Source organism: Littorina saxatilis, linkage group LG4 (assembly GCF_037325665.1).
Source record: "Littorina saxatilis isolate snail1 linkage group LG4, US_GU_Lsax_2.0, whole genome shotgun sequence".
NCBI classification, from domain to species: domain Eukaryota; kingdom Metazoa; phylum Mollusca; class Gastropoda; order Littorinimorpha; family Littorinidae; genus Littorina; species Littorina saxatilis.
In genome coordinates, this window is record NC_090248.1 from 31,599,919 (window position 1) to 31,621,084 (window position 21,166).

Sequence of the window (21,166 nt, forward strand, 5' to 3'; positions counted from 1 at the left end):
AAATACTTGTCATGACAAGTCACATGTAAAGAAACTTTTGACTAGTTCCAGTGGTGTCCTTTTTATTGCAGGTACCACTATACTGTTATTTGAATGAATAATGTTGTGGTTGCGAGCATCATTGAACAGGGTTCGTTTTGCACCAATAGTTTAATCATGTTTATGTTAAGGCCATAGCTACGTTATTAAATTCCATACATGTTAATTAATCCATGAAGTTATCTAAATGTAATGTAAGTAAAATGATCGAAATTAGAGGAAAGAATGTTATGTGGAGTAGACTGACAGTGTATAGGTTGTCAGTAATAAAATTAAAGGTACCTGCTCTCAGGCACATCGCATGCGTGTGTGTGTCAGTGTGTGTGTGTCAGTGTGTGTGTGTGTGTGTGTGTGTGTGCGTGCGTGTGTGTGTGTGCGTGCGTGCGTGTGTGTGTGTGTGTGCGTGCGCGTGTGACGGTGTGTGTGTGTGTGGGTGGGTGTATCAGTGTGTGTGTGTGTGTGTGTTTGTGTGTGTGTGTGTGTGTGCGTGCGTGTGTATGTGGGCGTGCATGCGTGCGTGTGCGTATGAGGTGTGTGTGTGTGTGTTTTTCAGTGTGTGTGTATGTGGGGGGGGGGTCACAGTGTGTATGGGAGTCAGTGTGTGCGTGCGCATGTATGTGTATGTACGCGCGCGCGCGTGTGTGTGTGTGTGTGTGTGCGTGCGCGCGTGCGAGTGTGTGTGGGTGCGTGTGTGTGCGTGTGTGTGTGCGTGCGTGCGTGCGTGTGTGCGCGCGCGTGTGTGAGTGTTTTTTGTGTGTTGGCGTGCGCGCGCGCGTGCCTGCGTATGGAAAGCCGTTTGGCTCATAACTATTACAGCTGTAATTTAAAATAAATACAGCTGTATTTAATGTTAAATACAGCTGTATTTAATCATAAATACAGCTGTATTTAAAAATAATTACACCTGTATCTAAAAATATATACAGCTGTATTTATTATTAAATACAGGTGTAATTATTTTTAAATACAGCTGCATTTAAAAATAAATACAGCTGTATTTAAAAATAATTACACCTGTATTTAATAGTAAATACAGCTGTATTTAAAAATAAATACACCTGTAATTATTTTTAGATACAGGTGTAATTATTTTTAAATACAGCTGTATTTATTTTTAAATGCAGCTGCATTTAATAAATGCAGCTGAAACAAATTAGAACTTGAATCGGAAAATGTACGACATGCAAAGCGACAATCTCGTGGAGATACTACTTCCGGTTTGCGCCATGCACTTCCAAAATAGCGACGCCACTGGATCAGACCATAGATATCCCTTGACAGGATCGCCAACCCGCCATTGCGTCAATTTGTTGCAGTCTGGTAATGAGCCAGAAGAAGTTTTAAGAAGGTAAGCAACGTTTTGTTTGCTTGTTCATTTGTGACTTAATGGAAGAAACAATGCGTGATCTTTGAAACACGGGTACCGGGTCCCGGTTTGATAACCACTGGCAGTGGCAATCAAAGATGGCGTGTGAAACTGAAAGCAACTTTCTGTGTTTTGGAGTTCATTAAATGTTGGGATGAATATGTCAGGTTTGGGGATGCACATTTCTGTAGGTTCATCTCGGTATTCCACCCCCTCGGCTTTCTGTTGTAAATATTAAGCTGAGCACGGTGATCGAATGTGGAAGCTACGTTTGGTCAAAGGTCACAGAAGATTTGCGTCGTGCAGCGAAGGAAAGAATCGCGATCTTGTTTCCGAATCGGTACCTCTTTGTTTTTCATTAGACCTGTCATTCTGCTTGCTCGGCTTTGTTAGATGTTTGCATATCGTGTTGCTATTTTCTTTGCTTTTATTATTGTTTCTTACTTGTGCTTCGTTTATCGATACAACGCAAGTAATAAAAGTGTTTGGCAATTTTCAGGGAAAATGGAATGCTACAAGTACAACGCATGGTGTATTCCAGGATATCTGATCAAGAGTTGGATGCGTTGGTGGAACCAATTACTGCTTCCAACAAGCTTACTGGGTCCTTAATGATACAAGCTCGTCTGAAAGGACAGGGGACAGTACTTCAGGTAACTCTTCTGTGCTGAATATTAGAATAGTAAAGCTTCAAAAAGGAATTTTAAACTGTTGAAAAACAACTGAGAAATGGACCAATGTTTCACAGTCACAGATTCTGATTTTAAAGTTAAGTAATACCGTTTTTATATTTAGTCAAGTTTTGACTAAATATTTTAACGTAGAGGGGGGAATCGAGACGAGGGTCGTGGTGTGTGTGTGTGTCTGTCTGTGTGTGTGTTTCGATCCATCATACAACGCCGCAGCTATGGAGGTCAATGCGTTGCTTCGGCAGGGCACTGTGGACTCCCCTAGAGTTGTATTTTGGGACCATGATTTTATGTTTTCCGCTGGAAAACAGTTTACGTTACCTGAATTTGCAGAGTCATTTCCTGGGTGATGGTGTGCATCTAGCAAACGTATATTCCCAAGCTTGGGACCTGTTGGCGTAACATATCAAGATCAAGAAGATCAAGCAACGTCAGGACAGGCCAGGTTGTACAAGTCCCTTCGTCAGGCGATAAACACAGTCGGTTTTTGTGTGATTAAATAATGTTGTAGCCGGGTCAGGTTGCATTGTGCGTTTTGACTGATCAGCTTACAAAGCACGGGTATAGGAACAGGGAATCTTCAAATTGTTTACATTTTCTTTCTTGTTTGATGCGGGTGGGTGGCATTATAAATCGACGGCTCTAAATGGGGTCAACCAGATCGGTAGATGGGAAGTAACTCGAGTTTATGACAGGCTCGTTGTGGATGATGTCCCTTGTCTAAAAACCAGTTCAAGGTGGAATGGTTCTTCGATCAACACGATTGTTGAGTGTTCTGTCAAATCAAGATATCGTGACATGTTTCAACAGTATGTTTCTGTGTTGGTGGATAGTATGGATCAGTGTTTTTCCAGAGTACTTGGAAATAATTTTCAGGTGAGATTCTGATGAACATGTTGGTGTTACGATGCCTTTTCATGTGAGCGTTTGTCAATTCAGAGAATCAGAATATTTGTTCCTGTGGAGGTACTGTATGTCAATTACCTCGGGTGTTTGTCATTTCAGTGAATCAGGAAATATTGGTTCCTGTGGAAGTACTGTTTTGTCAATCACCTGTTATTTTGCCTAGGAGATTCCAAATTTATTTTGGTTGTGGGCTAGGTAATATTTCATGTGTTTGACTTTGCAGAGAATCGGGAAATGTTTTTCCTGTGGAGGTACTGTTGTCACTTGTGTTGGCTGGTGCCTCACAGATTACAAACACTATTTTGGTTAAAGTACATGTACTCAACTCAACTCAACTCAACTCAACTCAAATTTTATTGGCTTCAATTTTCATAGAAGAATTTGTCTTGCGCTTGGGAGAAAGTAAGAGTATAACATATAAAAACAGCATTCATATCACATTTCATGTATCACACACAGTAATCACTAGTATAAGCCTACAATTATCACATTTGTACCTGTATCATACATGCAAATAAATAGTATCACATTTCCACGTATCACACACAATATATACATTACATAACATACAGCAAGCTTCCATCTCCCGCGCCCCCCCCCCCCTCCCACACATACATATCCTCGCACGTGCGTCGACTCCATACAAATGACATCATCAGTCCATTAACTAAAATGCACAATGACTAGTAGTGGGTACATGATACTTAATACGTGCTCAACTAGACCTGCTAACTAAAATAATAACAGAAACAAAAACAAGGACTGGGCACAACATTTACACGTGTGTGACCTACTTACATCAAGTGCCTGTGATCTATAAATAACAATGATTGCGTTTAAAGTAAAACATGAATAATGCCGATGTTTGCTAACAATGAATACATAATAACTAAGATAAGAATGTATGTGCTTTCATAATAAGATTATTTTATAAAACACAGTGGGGAAATTTGGAAAATAATTTTTATACGAAACTGCGCACATCGAGTCGAGCTCTGTGGCGTGTGTGTTCGGAGGCAGGAGACACACATGGCTGTGGATATTAATGTTCGGTGGATTAAAAAGGATACCCCGACTTCGGCAGGGCAGAAGGAGGTACAAGACGGTGTGCTGTATTGCTGTGTGTGAGTGTGCTGTGCAGACCTTCTGTGTTATGTGCATGTTCTATTCTAGTCTGTCCGTAGGCTTCATCTGAGGGCCTATTGTGTACAAGGGGAGGTCACTTCCGCCTTATAAACAAACACATGTGGAGACCCACAGAAATACCATAGCATCGTAATGAAAGAGGGCAAAAATACTGATAACAGCAAGGTAAGACAGGTCTAGGACATTATTTCTAGGACTGACTAAGCAAAGGAACAACATCATGATCTTCATAAGCAAATGATAGTGAGAACAAAACAGAATTCTTACTCTTCTGACTGCTCCCAGTGATTGACATTCAAAACAGACTGTTCTATTCTAAATAGTTGTAAAAAAACTTCATAAGAATAATATTAAACATACATACTTGATTTGTTTAAACATAATTCTAGTGTAAAAGTATACTTTATAAGTTGTGGAGATAATTTTAAAACATTAAGATTAAGATAAAAAAACACAACAATAACATGACAACATTAGTGTACAATGCATTCCTAGCTAGCTCTGAGGAAAACTCCATTGTACATTTTTCAGTTTCACATGCATGCACTAAGTGGTATCATTGAGAACTGAGATGGCGGATGGAATAAACGACTTCCGCATGCGAGAGGTTCTACACTTTGCAGCTCTGTATCTACGCCTAGATGGCATGAGTGCAAACTGATCATGCAGGGGGTGCGATTCATCTTCAACGACCTTTCGTGCTTTTGTGGCTGTTCTCTTATGCACCAGTTCATCCAAGCTTGGGAACTGAACCCCAACCACCTTTTCTGCCTGTCTGATCACTCTTGCCAGATGGCTCTTGTCCTCTACAGTAGCCCCATAGTACCATACCATGAGGTTGAAGGTCAAAACACTTTCAATGCTGGCTCTGTAGAACATTGCCAGTATTTCAGGGCAGACCTTGAACTGCTTGAGTTTCCTCAGAAAGTACAATCTTGAATTGCACTTGCTAACTACCTTGGCTATGTGTTTTGACCACGAGAGATCTGAACTGATGATGCAGCCCAAGTATTTGTACTCTTGTACTTGTTCTACCTCTTTCCCCCCTATCACTAGTGGCTCTGTTTCCTTTTCCCCTCTCCTAAAGTCTGTGATCATCTCTTTTGTTTTGCCCACATTGAGGTCTAGGCTGTTCTGGTCACACCACTCTACTAGTTTGTCCACCTCCTGTTTGTACACTGTGTCATCATCATTCTGTATCAGGCCTACCAGAGCTGAGTCATCAGCAAACTTCGAAAGTTTGCCATTGGTGGCTCTACAGTCGTTGGTGTACAGGGTGAAGATTGTCGGAGACAAACAGCAGCCTTGTGGACTCCCTGTACTGATCTCGAGGCTGTCTGAGATGACCCCGTCTACTGCCACGTACTGAGATCGACCCACCAGGAAGTCGATAATCCACTTGATGATCTGCGGACTGACTGACAGTGGGCTAGGTAATATTTCATGGTGGGGCTGATTTTTCAGAGAATCAGAAAACATGGTTCGCTGTTGTTCTTTTTGTCAAATTAAGCTATAGGGCCTCAGAGATTCCAACATTAGTTAGTATGTGGATTTGTTAGCCAGGTATTATGTTGGTGTGTGACAGTTCAGAGAACCATGATGTAATTTCCTGTTGGTGTTCTGTTTGTCATAAATGTATTGAGCCTCAGAGATTCCAAACTCGTTTGGTGGGGGTACTGGGTGCCAGGATTTGAGTTTGACACAGAAAACACAATTGGTTTGAAGTACTTTGGGCCAGATTTTAATCAATTTCTTTGGTTTGTATTTCAGACTCCCAAAATCTGGTGACAACTTCAGAAGTATGGGATATTAAACACCTTTTACAGGCTGAACAGTGAAGGAGTTGTTAACTCCTGCAAGGAGCAGCAGACAAGTTCAAGGCTTATGTGTAATTCTCAGTAATCTGACAAATAAGGCTGTGTTCACATATCCTGTTTTTTATGCACAGGAATATGCCTCCCAGGAGGGCAGCGTCAAGGCGGGTAGCCGAAGTGACCCGAGCCGCTGCAGGTCGGCCGAGGGCCAGCAACCAGACAGCCTCGCAGCGACAACCCGGTGGGTTTGAGTCAGCCACAGCAGGAGGGGAAGAAAGCGCCACTGCTTTGGCCGCGGTATTGGCAGAACTACGCAGGCTGGGGGAGCGGCAAGAGACCTGCCAAGTGGCCATTGTCTCGCTCCAGAAAGACAACCAACGTCTGCAAGAAGCTGTTTCGGGTGATCGTGAGGCCATCGCCTCAACATCGGGATCGATGACAACCGGTACCAGCAATTCTACCCTGTCTGGCTCGGTTGCCAACCTGGTCAACACAATCACAGGTGAGGCGGCCACCCAATTGGTGCCTGTTGTTTTGTTCGTCGAGGATAAAGTTAAACGCAGGATCTGGGGCCCGGGGCGTCAATCCACAATGACAACTGAAAAGTTTCAAATGGAAGCGTGTCAATGTTAATTGTAATTCAATCTGACAATGATCTCTTTCCTGCGTTCATGCGGTTGCAAACAGACCAGAATTGGTTCTGTTCTGTTCACATAGTACTTTGAGTTCACTTACATGCAAGGGTGATGCACAGTATTCCTATGGAGAGAACTTCATCTTTAAGTGTACTTCGATTAACTGAAGATATTCAATTGTTTACTTCAATGTGGGAGGTGTGCAATGTGTAAATACTCATCAACTCAGTCAGTAAGATTTATGTGCAGGTGTATGATGCAGAGCTGTCAGCCCCTATGAAGCTTCATGTGTAGCAATCTTGAATTTATAGTGTAGCAAATGGTGTTTATCTTTAAGTATTGCATCATCTTATAATCCACTGCACCTACATGTTTATATGTCAAGACACAAATGTTGCAATAACTGTGTTCAGACAAGAAAACAGCAGCAGGAACAAATGAACATTGTAGAGTGTCTGTATAACGAAGTAGCATTTTCTGTTTTACAAGTAGCATGCTACATCGAAAGCGTAATAGTCTGCAGCTCTAATTGGGCCACTAATGCGGCATGGTGCTTTTGGATTCCACAAGTTATTTTGCATGTTGTTTTTAAGGCAAATATGTCAGAAGCTCCTAAAGAACTTTAGTGGGTAAGCCTGTGACATTGTTGTCCACATAGAGAATACTATATGGTTTCCTATGAAATACCAGTTTTACACAAGTTGTGCTTTTAAATATTAAACTGCGAACAATATTTCAAAACACTAGTGTAAAACTGGTATCAAACAGGAAGCCATGTAGTATTCTGTTTATCCTACATACAGGGTTCGTACAGGTCATGGAAAGTCATGGAATTTGATTTTTAATTTTCCAGGCCTGGAAAGTCATGGAATTTCAATTCAAGTCATGGAATTTAACATAAATAAGAAAGAAAAAAAATTAACCTTTAGCACGCCAGCTTTCTTTCGAGTTGTTTCTTGACAACAAAAAGTATGCGGAATTGGAACGAATTACCAAGGAAGATCTTCGCAATGAACTGTGTATCGCGGTGAAAAAAATGACAGTTCGTCAAGTCACAGTGTTAGTGACGGTTATGAAACGGAATTTACGAAAGTGCAGATGGATACAAACAGTGGCTGGTCCAGTTTAGTGAAATGACAGGACCAGCAAACATTACCGATAATCTGACTGCGTAGCAAATGCTTGACTTGCTTGTCAAAGAGACACTGCGTAGAAACTGACTCAAATTCAGTGCAAAGCAAGCCAGTGTCAAAACTGGCAGTGACAAGATGTAAAAAGTTTGCGTGTTCGGAAATGGCGACCTGTGGATCTAGTCATGGAAAATGTTATTGAGGCTCATGGAAAAGTCATGGAATTTTGTTTCTAAAAACCAGTGGGGACCCTGTACATACTGTTGCATGTTCATTGCTGTAAATGTCCCTTTGTCGAAGCGCCCAGATTGAAGAAGCTTAAAAATTGAACCTGGATCTCTCCGAATGCCTCGTGTAATCTTTTATGTCAAAGCAAGGAAATGTCACTGGTGTGGTGTTTACGTTCTTAAAATTCTTCCGAGTGTTCAAAGAAGGACGCTTGTTTCGGTATTGGAGGCAGTGAAAAATCAGGTCCTTGTCAGACAAGACCTCTTTACACATGCAATGTAGAGTGAATGGTATTGTTATGACATGAGTGGTATGTCACGTTAGTGTAATAAGTTGTATTCTTACACGCTCCACAAAGGCACAGAGTACGGGGAGCCATCCAGCGGGTTGATCCTGGTGGAGTAGCTGTCAGAGCTTTGGCGTTGAGGCCCACGAGACGTCGTCTGTACCAAGTATCAGGACCAAACGCTCTCTGGCATCTAGACGGATACCACAAGTTGATATCGTGAGTACAGCTACAAATACATACACTGGGCACAAAAAAATCCTTTTTCAAAATTTGGTGAATGTTGAGTGTGTCCGGTGGTGGGGAGGATGTTGGGGGTTGTGCCAGTTTGAACATGGAATTTGAGTGGATTGATACAGGTGGCATAAGGAATTCTCTTAAACATTATTTTATGACGCTGGAATCTTTCTTTTAAGACCTACATAACCCTGAGATAATAAGGTCTTATAATGGGGGTAAACTTACAGAGGTTATGAGCAGAATATCTTAGAGAACAGCATACCTGCCAATTGCTACGATTTTGGCGCAGCATGCTCCGATTTTGCAGGAATTGCTACGCTGCTACTCTAAGCCCTGAGCTGCTACGCTAAAAAAAATAAAAAAAATGACAAGCGTGCAAAATGTTCACTTATTGCTTGACAATCAACAATGAACATTGCATAACTAGTCGAGTACCGATGGCTGGGAACCACTCCGTTATGACTCGATATTGTCCACGTGACTTGCTTAGCAAATCGTGAATTTTATTGCAAGCATTCGCATTTCCGGTGACTCTATGCGCCAATTGTGAATTTGATTAGAATATGCAATGCACTTGTTAAGTTGTAAGCTGTGCACAGTGACGGTGTTAGAAGTGGAAACTGGAGGGAGACAGGATAAAAACGGGGAAACGTAAGGGTGGTGAAGATTATGGTGCAAGTTCCACGCCGATGCGGGCAAATCATTTTCAACGATTTTTGCCGAAGAATTCGACAGACTTTGCGTGTATAGGTAATAATACCTGCTATTCCGACTTGGTTGTGTGACAGACGTTTTCTTCCACACGAGATTACGTTGATTGTCTAAATCTACTTTTTGACGGAAGTGACCGAACAACTGTGAATGACGTCTCGTTATATGGGAATGACGTCACAGTCATCGTCACAGTCTGTATCTTTTGAAGCATCGCATTCTTCATGACGTCTTTCTGTGTCTGCATCCGCAAAATGTTTGTTCATTCCGGAATCTTTGTCATCTATGTTCAGAACTCTGTCCTTATAGTGTCAGACAAACAGGCCTCCTGAGCGAACCACTTTCCAAGGGAAGTTAAATTCGCGTATGGAAACAGTACTGTCGTCTAGGGTGCCGTTTTCAGTATTCTGAGCGTTGAAGAATCTGTAAAGAGAAGAAACGATAACAGCAGGAGAAATAAAAGTCGTGTGTGCATTTTATGTTTTTTTTGAGTGACGATTTTGAGTTTGAATCCGTTCTTGCCATGCTCCTAAAGCGTGTAACATACAATCTTGCATACGTTTGCTTTAGTAGTGGCAAAGAAGGAAAGCGTGTGACATTGAACTATGTTTAGACGGTTGTAATGTCGTAGAGCTCTCAGAATCTTACAAACGTTTTTGATGGCATTTTAAATGCGGGCTTGCGATTCAAATTTAAGATTATGCGAGTGCTACGCTTATAAACACCAATTGCAACTCTGACATTGGGTGAAAGTTCCAAAATGCTACTCTTTGGGCTTCACAGGGGTTGGCAGCTATGAAACAGGGTCTTGAAAATGTCTTGTTTGGGATCGTAAAAGGAAGGGCGTCTTCTAAGGGGTAGGTGGGTAACGAAGGTGAGTCGTGTGCAAGTATTTGCTTTTCTTTTCTTTTTATTTTGTCATTTTCTGGATATGTAATGAAAGACTGGTCCATTGATGATTTCCCCACGGAATACAAAACATATTCTGGTTATACCTTACCATTTCTACTGGGTGGTTATTTAAATTTGGTTGCTTGGTGGTTTTTTGACTCACATGCGAAGCAAAAGTGAGTCTATGTACTCACCCGAGTCGTCCGTCCGTCCGTCCGTCCGTCCGTCCGGAAAACTTTAACGTTGGATATTTCTTGGACACTATTCAGTCTATCAGTACCAAATTTGGCAAGATGGTGTATGATGACAAGGCCCCAAAAAACATACATAGCATCTTGACCTTGCTTCAAGGTCAAGGTCGCAGGGGCCATAAATGTTGCCTAAAAAACAGCTATTTTTCATATTTTTCCCATTTTCTCTGAAGTTTTTGAGATTCAATACCTCACCTATATATGATATATAGGGCAAAGTAAGACCCATCTTTTGATACCAGTTTGGTTTACCTTGCGTCAAGGTCACAGGAGCTCTTCAAAGTTGGATTGTATACATATTTTGAAGTGACCTTGACCCTGAACTATGGAAGATAACTGTTTCAAACTTAAAAATTATGTGGGGCACATGTTATGCTTTCATCATGAGACACATTCGGTCACATATGATCAAGGTCAAGGTCACTTTGACCCTTATGAAATGTGACCAAAATAAGGTAGTGAACCACTAAAAGTGACCATATCTCATGGTAGAAAGAGCCAATAAGCACCATTGTACTTCCTATGTCTTGAATTAACAGCTTTGTGTTGCATGACCTTGGATGACCTTGACCTTGGGTCAAGGTCACATGTATTTTGGTAGGAAAAATGTGTAAAGCATGTGAGTCGTATGGGCTTTGCCCTTCTTGTTAAACAATAAACACCCCTTCAAGTTAACAGAGAAATAAGCAGAGGGGGGAATACTTTTCGGTGAATACCAAGCTACCTAGTCCTAACAAATAACCACCCAGCAACCAGTCTGAATCCTCGATAGCTCATAGGTTGAGAAACCACACTGTGTGGTCACTGCTTGGTGACTGAAAAGTTCTGAATGCTCAAATATTCGAAAGAGGAAAGAGCTCATACATACTGCATTTACACTATTCATTTCAGGTTTCAACACACAGAATCCAATATAAGATCCATAAGTTTGGTTGTTTTCTAAATCAAAATCTACGTTGTACCAGACACAAGGTCTCAAGGCAAGTAACTCTCATATTTTGTGTAGAAAATAGAGTTGTTCCCATTTTGCATTTGTACAAATAACAAGAAGAGCAAACGCTCGATCGAGTCACTTTCGCAGTTCTGAATATTATATGAGGCATCAGATGGACAGGAAAAAATTGCTATTCACAACACAATGAGTCACGTTCACATAAAATTTGAGCCCGGTCACTTTTATAGTTTCTGAGAAAAGCCCAACGTTAAGTTGTGTGTTGCCGAACAGAAAAGGCTAGTTATCTCCCTTGTTTTTCTGATAACGTTCGTAAAAGGCTACAGATGTAAATACTTTGATGTAAAGAATAATCCTACAAAGTTTCAATCACATCCGATGAACTTTGTCAAAGATATAAAATGTCTAATTTTTCCTTTGACGCTGACCTGTGACCTTGAAAAAGGTCAACGGTCAACGAAACCATCGTTAAAGTGTAGAGGTCATTGGAGGTCACGACTAAACAAAATATGAGCCCGATCGCTTTGATAGTTTCCGAGAAAAGTCCAACGTTAAGGTGGTGTCTACGGACGGCCGGCCGGACGGCCGGCCGGACAGACTAACACTGACCGATTACATAGAGTCACTTTTTCTCAAGTGACTCAAAAAGACAGTAATCTGTAGGTCAATTATATTTCACTTCATAAATAGAACTTTTTTTCCCGAGATACTTAAACATGAAAAGAACGCAAAAATATTTGCCTTATCGTCTTAGCAGAACAACTATGTACTTTATTTTATTCGAAATTAAATTAACTGCTATAAAGAGTTTGCAGAATTGGCTATTTTCACAGAACTCTTCAACCATGGATTAATCACATGCTTGTGCAGGTAGACTGGCTGAGTGAATAATACTTGATCAAAATAATTATGTGTGCTGTGGGCAGGCTGTCTGTCTGTCCAAGGACAAAAAATGTAACGTTGAGCTGTTATCTCAGAAGTTTATACAGCTAGACCTCTGAAACTTTGCACACTTTTAGGGTTTGATGATTTCACGAAGTGACCCCAGTTTCGTTGACCCTCATCAAATTTTGGGGTCACAGCGGGGTCATGTTCGTTTAATAAAAACTTAACGTTGATGTTATCTCAGATGTGTTTTTAGCTAGAGCTTTAATAGTACGCACACTTCTAGGTTTTGATAATCTACCAACTTGACATAAGATTGTGGGCGGGGATGTAGCTCAGTCGGTAGCGCGCTAGATTTGTATCCAGTTGCCTGCTGTCAGCGTGAGTTCGTCCCCACGTTCGGCGGGAGATTTATTTCTCGGAGTCAACTTTGTGTGCAGACTCTCCTCGGTGTCCGAACACCCCCGTGTGTACACACAAGCACAAGACCAAGTGCGCACGAAAAAGATCCTGTAATCCATGTCAGAGTTCGGTGGGTTATAGAAACAAGAAAATACCCAGCATGCTTCCTCCGAAAGCGGCGTATGGCTGCCTAAATGGTGGGGTAAAAACGGTCATACACGTAAAATTCCACTCGTGCAAACCACGAGTGCATAAGAAGAAGAAGACGACATAAGGTTGATTGACCTTCGTCACAGCCCACTTCGTCAACATCACGGGCCAAAGAATCTAGACACAGCCATCGTCGAACGCTGAAGAAGAAGAAGATTGACCTTCGTCAAGTTTTGGGGTCACAGGGGGTCATGTTCGAATCAAAATATCTTAACATTGATGTTATCTCAGGTGTTTTTGAAGCTTGAGCTTTGAAACTTTGAACACTTGAAGGATTTGATCATCTACCTACGTGACCCTAGTTTGGTTGATCCCTGTCACATTTTGGGGTCACAGTGGGGTCAAGTTTGTAAAAGCTTTACATTGCGGTTTTCTCAGTTATTTTTATTAAATTTCACTGAATTGTATGTGTTATTAACCAGCTGACATTACCAAAATTTTGCTTATTTTTATCAAATTTTAGAGTCCCAGCAGTTAGTGGAATCCTCCTTTTAAGACCTACAAGACCCTTAAGGCTTATGGACATGACGAAGAAAAGTCATATAAAGCAATTGCTTTTCTTGATTTATTTCTTTGCAAAATTGAAGAAAGGTGGATTAAATGGGTTACACACCTTTTCTCAATGATATATATTAAAAATAATGGTCTTGATTCTCGGTCATGAAAAAGCACTTTGACCATTACTTTTTAATATTTACTGAGCATGTTACCTGTACTTATTTCCCAATAACTCTTTAATCAGAATTTGTGTGGTGAAATCACATATGGAAACGGATCTCTGTTTGTTATATTGCAGGTGGAAAATGGTGATTCATGGGGCAATCGATGGCTTTAGCCGGGCCACTACCTTCCTCCATGCCACCGAAACAACAGGTCAGAGACCGTTCGGGATCTGTTTTTGGGTGGAACCCAACGCTTTGGACTCCGCATGGACCATGGTGGCGAGAATCTGGATGTCGTCGCCCTCATGAATGAACACAGGGGAGAAGGGAGAGGCAGTGCGATGCAAGGCCGCAGTGACCATAACCAAAGGATCGAGCGTCTCTGGCTCGACGTCTGGAAAGATGTGGTGAACCCTTACCATGACCTGTTTACTGCAATGAGAACACCACAGGCAGAAGGTGGTCTGGGGATACTGAACATGGACAATCCCATTCACTTGTGGGCCCTCCACTATGTTTTTCTGCCCAGGCTGAACCGGTCCCTACAGTGGATTGTGGAACAGAAGAACCACCAACCCCTGAGGACAGAGCGCAACAGAACTCCCCTGCAGCTCTTCTTCAGGGGGATGCTGGAGAGACGAGCCAGCACATCCACAGCAGTACAGGACTTCTGGAAAGGGAGAAGCCTTCAATCGATAATCGAGGACCATCCTTTGCCAGACAGTCGTTAGGATGTGCCTGCCACGGCTTGCCCCCTCTCTGAGGAACAGCTCGTGCAACTAACGGAGCGCATTGACCCTCGGAGTGGGCCACCCACCAATCAACATGGTCAGATGTTGTTCTCCAGTTCGTTGCCAACATGCTCGAGTAAAAAAAAAGTTAGCTTGTGGACACCCCAAACCTGAAGTGTATAGCAGACCTGTGAACCCATACGATTTTGCCATATTTTGTACGCTTGATTGTCCAGACTACAAGCAGATTGGTCAGTGGAATCACAAGAAAAATTCATTGTCTACTTTTATTTACAAGCGCATTCCAAAGCCGATCCAGTGTTTTGACACGTGATTACTGCTTTTGTCAATGAAAGAAGCATTCGTTTTAAATTGTAAACTTATTAGGCTACTTGCCCTATCCGCTCCAGCCACGTAATCGTGCAATAAATCTGCAATATCTTGCATGGCGTTGGGAGGTGTGCCTCAATTTGCGGGTTTGCTTTGAGACCTCAGAGTAAGGATGTGTCTGGGTGCAGACACTTCGCCTTCAAAAAAGTTAATTTGCACTGAGCAGCATTGGGCTGCAACAATGAAAGCCTCAAAAACAATCATAAAGTTTGTTCAAAGTACCAAGCATGGTAGAAGGTATAAGCAACTGTTTTTTTCAAATTGGTTTAAATCTGCGCTCTAATTCTAAACCAATCTTTGTAAAGTGGAAAGTCATTCAAATAAAGCGAAATTATGTCCGCTGTGTATTTTATTATTTTTAAACACAGGTACTGCACCACGAAAACAATATTGCTAAAAAAAAAAAAAAAAAAAAATATGTACACTTTGTGAAAGAAAGTTGTAAAGAAAGTTTTACACAATGATTTGCCATTAGGTTACCTGTTTAATTGCACCAAACAGACATGGGATTCTTCCGTAAAATTACGGAATTCCGTAAATTTTTAGGCTCCAGGGATCATTCTTGAGATTCGTGCAAATCCGCTGAGAAAATGTTGGGATATATGTAGGTAAAGACCCAAGTTTTTCGGCCGGTCCGCTGATCGCGACGCTCCATTCCATACTATTCTTGAACGGTTGGTTCCTAAAACGGTCAGACTGTTGCTGGTCGATCCGTATGGGAACGCGCTCTGTGTCTTTGTCTCCTACAGTCACCGTTTCAACGTAGCTATCGGGGATTCAGTATAAGCTAAAGCATACCGTATGAGAATGATTCGGCGCCATTTTTACATCGCTTCGAGCCACTTGCCAAAATGATGAGGAAGCTAAAGCGAGACGAAACCGTTCTATCCCGGGAAATTGACCAGCAGAAGTACAAGAAAAATCTCTGGAGATTCGACTGGCTCGATGAAGTTGTATCATTGAGCTGGAAATACGAGAAAGGCCAGAAGACACAAGACGTGAAACTGAAAGTTGGCGATGCTTTTGCTAAAATCAACTTGCCGGGAAAAGCTTAGTGCACTTTGTGCAACGATGTTAATGTTATCAACTACGGTTCGAATGGAAAGACTGCCCTCAAAAGCCACTTGAAAAGCAACAAGCACCTGACTATCCTGAAAACCCAGTCGTGTAATCAGTCACTGGAGTCGTTTGGCACCGACAAGGTAAGAACATTGAAACCACACCGTCACACGCCACCACCCCCCCCTCCCCCCACCCCCCGCCTCTCTCTCTCTCTCTCTTTCTCCTCCTTATTTTGAGTCTTAGCGTAAAATTAATTTGAGAAACATGGGAAGGAAGAGAAAGGGAGGGGGGGGGGGGGGGGGGGGGGGGGGGGGGGGGGCTATGATTAAGCTGAAATATGCATTTCAGGGCCATTTTTGTGTGTCTAAAATACTAAAAACCTTCAGCTTCTGGGGGCGAAGCCCCCAGACCCCGACCAGGGGCGTTGCCCCTGGACCCTACTGGGGGCCTTCTGCGGCCCCCAGACCCCCACTTTTTTTTCCCTTAATTATCACTTTTTCTGAATCCCATGTCTGACCAAATTTCTTTTGATGTATCTATAGTATAGATTTATAAGGTTGAAAATTGCTGAAAGTTTTTAAAACAGACTATTGTTTTTGAAAAAGACCTTAGTGTATTTTTAGGTTTATTGATGCTAGATATATTTATATATATATATATATATATATATATATATATATATATATATGGCTTGCCCAATCCAACGTATAAAGGAACTCATTGTTATTCAGCCATTAACCTTCGCCGGCACTCGTTATCGACTACACACGGACGCATTCGTGGGGCCGTGCAGACCCATGCTTCTCAAAGAAGGAAAAATGTGCATATCCTTTCGTGGGGCCGTGCAGACCCATGCTTCTCAAAGAAAGAAAAATATGCATATCCTTCCGTGGCACTCGTGGGTCCGTGCGGACACAGAAGGGTGTTTGATGCAAATATCTCTTAAACGAGTTGGAATTTTTTAATGAGCTTTTAGAAATGCCTCAGACACCTAAAAAGCTATCATCTCCTAAAAGCTCATTAAATTTCAGTGATAATTAATTAATTAATTAATGGTCAAATTTAGACTGCACACGGTATTTGGTAAAATATTATGGGTCTGCATGGCCCCACGAGTGCCACGGAAGGGTTTGCACAATTGTCCTTCTTTGAGAAGTATGGGTCCGCATGGACCCACGAGTGCCTCGGAAGGGTATACACGCTTTTCCTTCTTTGAGAAGTATGGGTCCGCACGTCCCCATGAATGCTTCCGTGTGTAGTCTAAATTTGACCATTAATTAATTAATTAATTAATTAATTATCACTGAAATTTAATGAGCTTTTAGGAGATGAAAGCTTTGTAGGTGTCTGAGGCATTTCTAAAAGCTCATTAAAAAATTCCAACTCGTTTAAGAGATATTTGAGACAATGACAAAAGGTGACGTTTTCATGTCAGTATGTCCCAAATGACATCACCAGTACATTTTTCATTCTATCTAATCTGTTTTCGTTCTATTTTTTCTAATAACATGCGTTAACAATTGATTGCCAACTGGAATGGAAGAGCACAAAAAGTGTAACTTGATATGTAGTTTCTCTAGAGGGAAAAACATCTTCCACTTTCATGTCAGTGTGTCCCATGCAACATACATTTGCCAAACAGCTATGTGTTAGTAGATTATTTGTTAGTGGTATAGAAAATACTGATCAACAATCAAAGTCAGTTTTCACATTCATTTTCTACCTATTTCTTATTTGTTTATTCTTTTGGCAATGGTGAAATGTCAGCAATCGTGTGTCATTCGGGACAGTAGACATGACACCTGACCTTTTGTCACTGTCTCATTTGCAATCAAACACCCTTCTGGGTCCGCACGGACCCACGAGTGCCTCGGAAGGGTATACACGCTTTTCCTTCTTTGAGAAGTATGGGTCCGCACGTCCCCACAAATGCTTCCGTGTGTAGTCTAAATTTGACCATTAATTAATTAATTATCACTGAAATTTAATGAGCTTTTAGGAGATGATAGCTTGTTAGGTGTCTGAGGCATTTCTAAAAGCTCATTAAAAAATTCCAACTCGTTTAAAAGATATTTGCAATCAAACACCCTTCTGGGTCCGCACGGACCCACGAGTGCCGGCGAAGGTTAAAGACATTTTCCGAATTACAATGGTTTAATAGCCAACTTGCACAATACCCCTTTTGAACAGCTCTCTGGTGCGAAAGATAAGGAAGGTTCACTTCCCTACGGGCAAACGTTTTGCTCTCACAAGCACTGGTGTTCTCTGGCTTGTGTAAAAAAACCAAAATAAAATCTCAATCGCCTTACTTTTGTATACAGGACATGCTTGGGTACTTTGAACGAACTAAAGGATTATTCTTGCGGCTATTATTGCCGCAGCCAATAAACCTTTAACGACTTTGTGTGTGTCGGTGTGTGAATGCTCTGATTTGTTTTGCTATTGTGTATTGCCGTGAGCTCTGGCGAGAAGGGGTGATTAATTTATGTTCATTATTATTAGGCCAAAAAAAAAAATTGTCTGTTTAGGGTAACATGACCAAAAAAAGTAGGGTCGGTAGGTAGGTAAAGTTTTTTTTTTTTTTTTTTTTTTTTTTGGTGTAAATGCTATGTTGGCTGAACATTCACTTCTTATATTTGATGAATACATGTTTCAAAACTAACGTATAAATAAAACAGAGAGAAAGGGAGAGAAAGAAACGCCAAATGTCTCTTTTTAGCATTTTTACCTCTTTTTTTTTTTTTTTTTTTTGAAATCAAAAAAAAGTTTTTGGGTCGGCGCCAAATCGATAGGGTCGGTCGGGTTACCCTAAACAGACAATTTTTTTTTTTTGGCCTTATGTCTCCCTGTGTTTTCACAGCTGTACAGAACAGTGAAAGGGATACTCGTTCAAACTTTGGTATGATGCCATGAGCGCCATAGTTTAACTAGAGTCAAATCAGTTATTTTTCTTTTTATATTCAATGGTGCCTCATTCACCCATATTCATCAGAACATAAGCTTTTGCAACGTTCATTGAAGGTCAAGGTCCCTTTAAGTTACCTATCAAACCTCATAGTGGTGTTTATTGTTTATGGTTAGTGTTTTCCCCTGGAGCAATTTTTTGATTAGTGCTTTTGTGAACAAGAAACAATTAACAAGTGGCTCTATCCCATCTCCCCCCCCCCCCCCCCCCCCCCCCCCCCCCCCCTTCCACGTGGCGATATAACCTTCGTGGTTGAAAACACCAAATAAAGAAAGAAAGTGTTTTAAACATTTTCAGTTCTCCATTTAGTTTGGTGAAGTAGTGTAGAGCATTTTTTGAACATCAATAATCATGTATGAATTTATTGCATGTTTGTTGCTAGAATATTAATCATTCTTCTGCTGAAGAACTTTGTGCCTGATGAAAGTAAACATTGTGGTCAGTCGCATAGGTACCCCCCCGCGGGTTTGGGGGAAGAATTTACCCGATGCTCCCCAGCATGTCGTAAGAGGCGACTAACTGATTCTGTTTCTCCTTTTACCCTTGTTAAGTGTTTCTTGTACAGAATATAGTCAATTTTTGTAAAGATTTTACTCAAGCAGTATGTAAGAAATGTTATGTCCTTTGTACTGGAAACTTGCATTCTCCCAGTAAGGTAATATATTGTACTACGTTGCAAGCCCCTGGAGCAAATTTTTGATTAAGTGCTTTTGTGAACAAGAAACAATTGACAAGTGGCTCTATCCCATCTCCCCCCTTCCCCCGTCGCGATATAACCTTCGTGGTTGAAAACAATGTTAAACACCAAATAAAGAAAGAATAGGCACCCCCTAAAATCAAAGGTGAGTTTTAGATACTAAAATGTGCCAACAATTTTAACAGCACACCCGAGTCCCCTTTTTACTTTAGTTGCAAGATCAGTACATGTTCTATCACGGAATTTTGTTTTGTTTTTGTAATTATGTGTATTTAGAGATTTTTCAAACCAAACTATTAATCTTTGAGCTCAGATGTCCTACTTTTTGACGTATTGGTATGTTTATTCAAGGTAAGCTAGACGAATCATTTGTATCAGGAAACTAAAATAAATGAAATTCTGATTTTATGTGAAAAATTGAATCAGTATCACAACAATTTCAAAAATTATTCATATTATGTGCTGGTTAATGACTATTAAATTTGCAAGCCAAAGCTCTGTTTGCATTCTGAATTTTGCATGTAAATGTCCCATTTCAAAGATCACCTATATATTTAGGTGTGTGTGTAGTCTTTTTAAGAACATCAATTATATACATTTATTGGATCTTGATTGCTTGAATGTGTATGACACATAATTCTTGTGTATGAATAAATGTGTATGACAAGTTTGAATATTGGATAATACAAATTGTTTGTATGGATTTTGATTCCTGTATGGTGAGGCAATGAACATGTGCGAGTGAGATGTCTATGATGGACAGCAAAATGTAGTTATGGATTTCATGGCTGCTTGTCTCATTTCCAGTCATATTCAAAACCAAACATAACTCAAGTTGTTTTTACAAAAACACAAAACAACTCAAGTTGTCTGCCACAAATACAATTAATTTTAATCAAACAAGTGTCATGCAGAAAATCCACTTTAAATAAGGAAAATCATCACAAAATGGAATGCATACTTTATGTTTATCACATCACAAGACACACTGGTAATACTTGGCAGGTGAGAGTTAACCCATCACACAATGGAATGAATATTTTTATCACATCATTAGACTGGTATTACTTGGCAGTTGAGAGTTAACCTATCACAAAATGGAATGAATACTTAATTTTTATCCCATCATAAGACTGGTAATACTTGGCAGTTGCGAGTTCATCCATCACAAAGTGGAATGAATACTTTAATTTTATCACATCATAAAGAATACATCGGTTCTACTTGGCAGGTGACAGCTGAACAGTTAGCAAAACAGTCACTATTTAATACTGGTTACAGAGACGAGGAATTGAGGCTGAAATTTATAAACTAAACAAGAAAGCTGAAATTGTGTGAGCCGTTTGTTCGTTCATGGGCTGAAACTCCCACGGCTTTTACGTGTATGACCATTTTTACCCCGCCATTTAGGCAGCCATACGCCGCTTTCGGAGGAAGCATGCTGGGTATTTTCGTGTTTCTATAACCCACCGAACTCTGACATGGATTACAGGATCTTTTTCGTGCGCACTTGGTCTTGTGCTTGCGTGTACACACGGGGGTGTTCGGACACCGAGGAGAGTCTGCACACAAAGTTGACTGTGAGCAATAATAAATCTCTCGCCGAACGTGGGGACGAACTCGCGCTGACAGCGGCCAACAGGACTGAGCTACATTCCCGCCCTTGTGTGAGCAGTGACCTTCACTACAGAGGAGTGTAAAACTATAAAAGGAAAAGCAGTAGACAACGCCAGTTTTGGTTAATTTGGTAAAACATAAAAACAGACTATCGTTACACAGGGCACGAATATCACATTATCATAACTGTTACAAACGCTTTTGAGTTTATTAATTTGTATACCATTATGAGACAGTATAACAAAGTTGTTAGCGTGCAAT

General features: G+C 40.9%; 1 protein-coding gene across 5 annotated transcripts; it reads left to right on the top strand.

The window, feature by feature from the left end:
• Positions 1-1,216: 1,216 nt before the first annotated feature.
• LOC138964494 (uncharacterized) lies at positions 1,217-15,919 on the top strand. 5 transcript variants are annotated; one of them, XR_011455122.1, is made up of 4 exons: positions 1,217-1,572; positions 1,905-2,058; positions 6,095-6,462; positions 8,312-8,759. XR_011455122.1 is itself a non-coding variant. In XM_070336468.1 (3 exons), exons 2-3 carry the CDS (start codon positions 6,099-6,101, stop codon positions 8,356-8,358), a joined length of 411 nt encoding a protein of 136 aa, XP_070192569.1. In that variant the 5' UTR covers positions 1,579-2,058; positions 6,095-6,098; the 3' UTR covers positions 8,359-8,759. The 5 variants fall into 5 exon arrangements, 2 of the variants coding, with proteins under 2 accessions (XP_070192569.1, XP_070192570.1); XR_011455120.1 differs by lacking the exon at positions 1,217-1,572 and adding an exon at positions 13,578-15,919 and having other exon boundaries at positions 1,579-2,058; positions 8,312-8,458; XR_011455121.1 differs by lacking the exon at positions 1,217-1,572 and adding an exon at positions 1,579-1,745.
• The last annotated feature ends 5,247 nt before the right edge of the window (positions 15,920-21,166 follow it).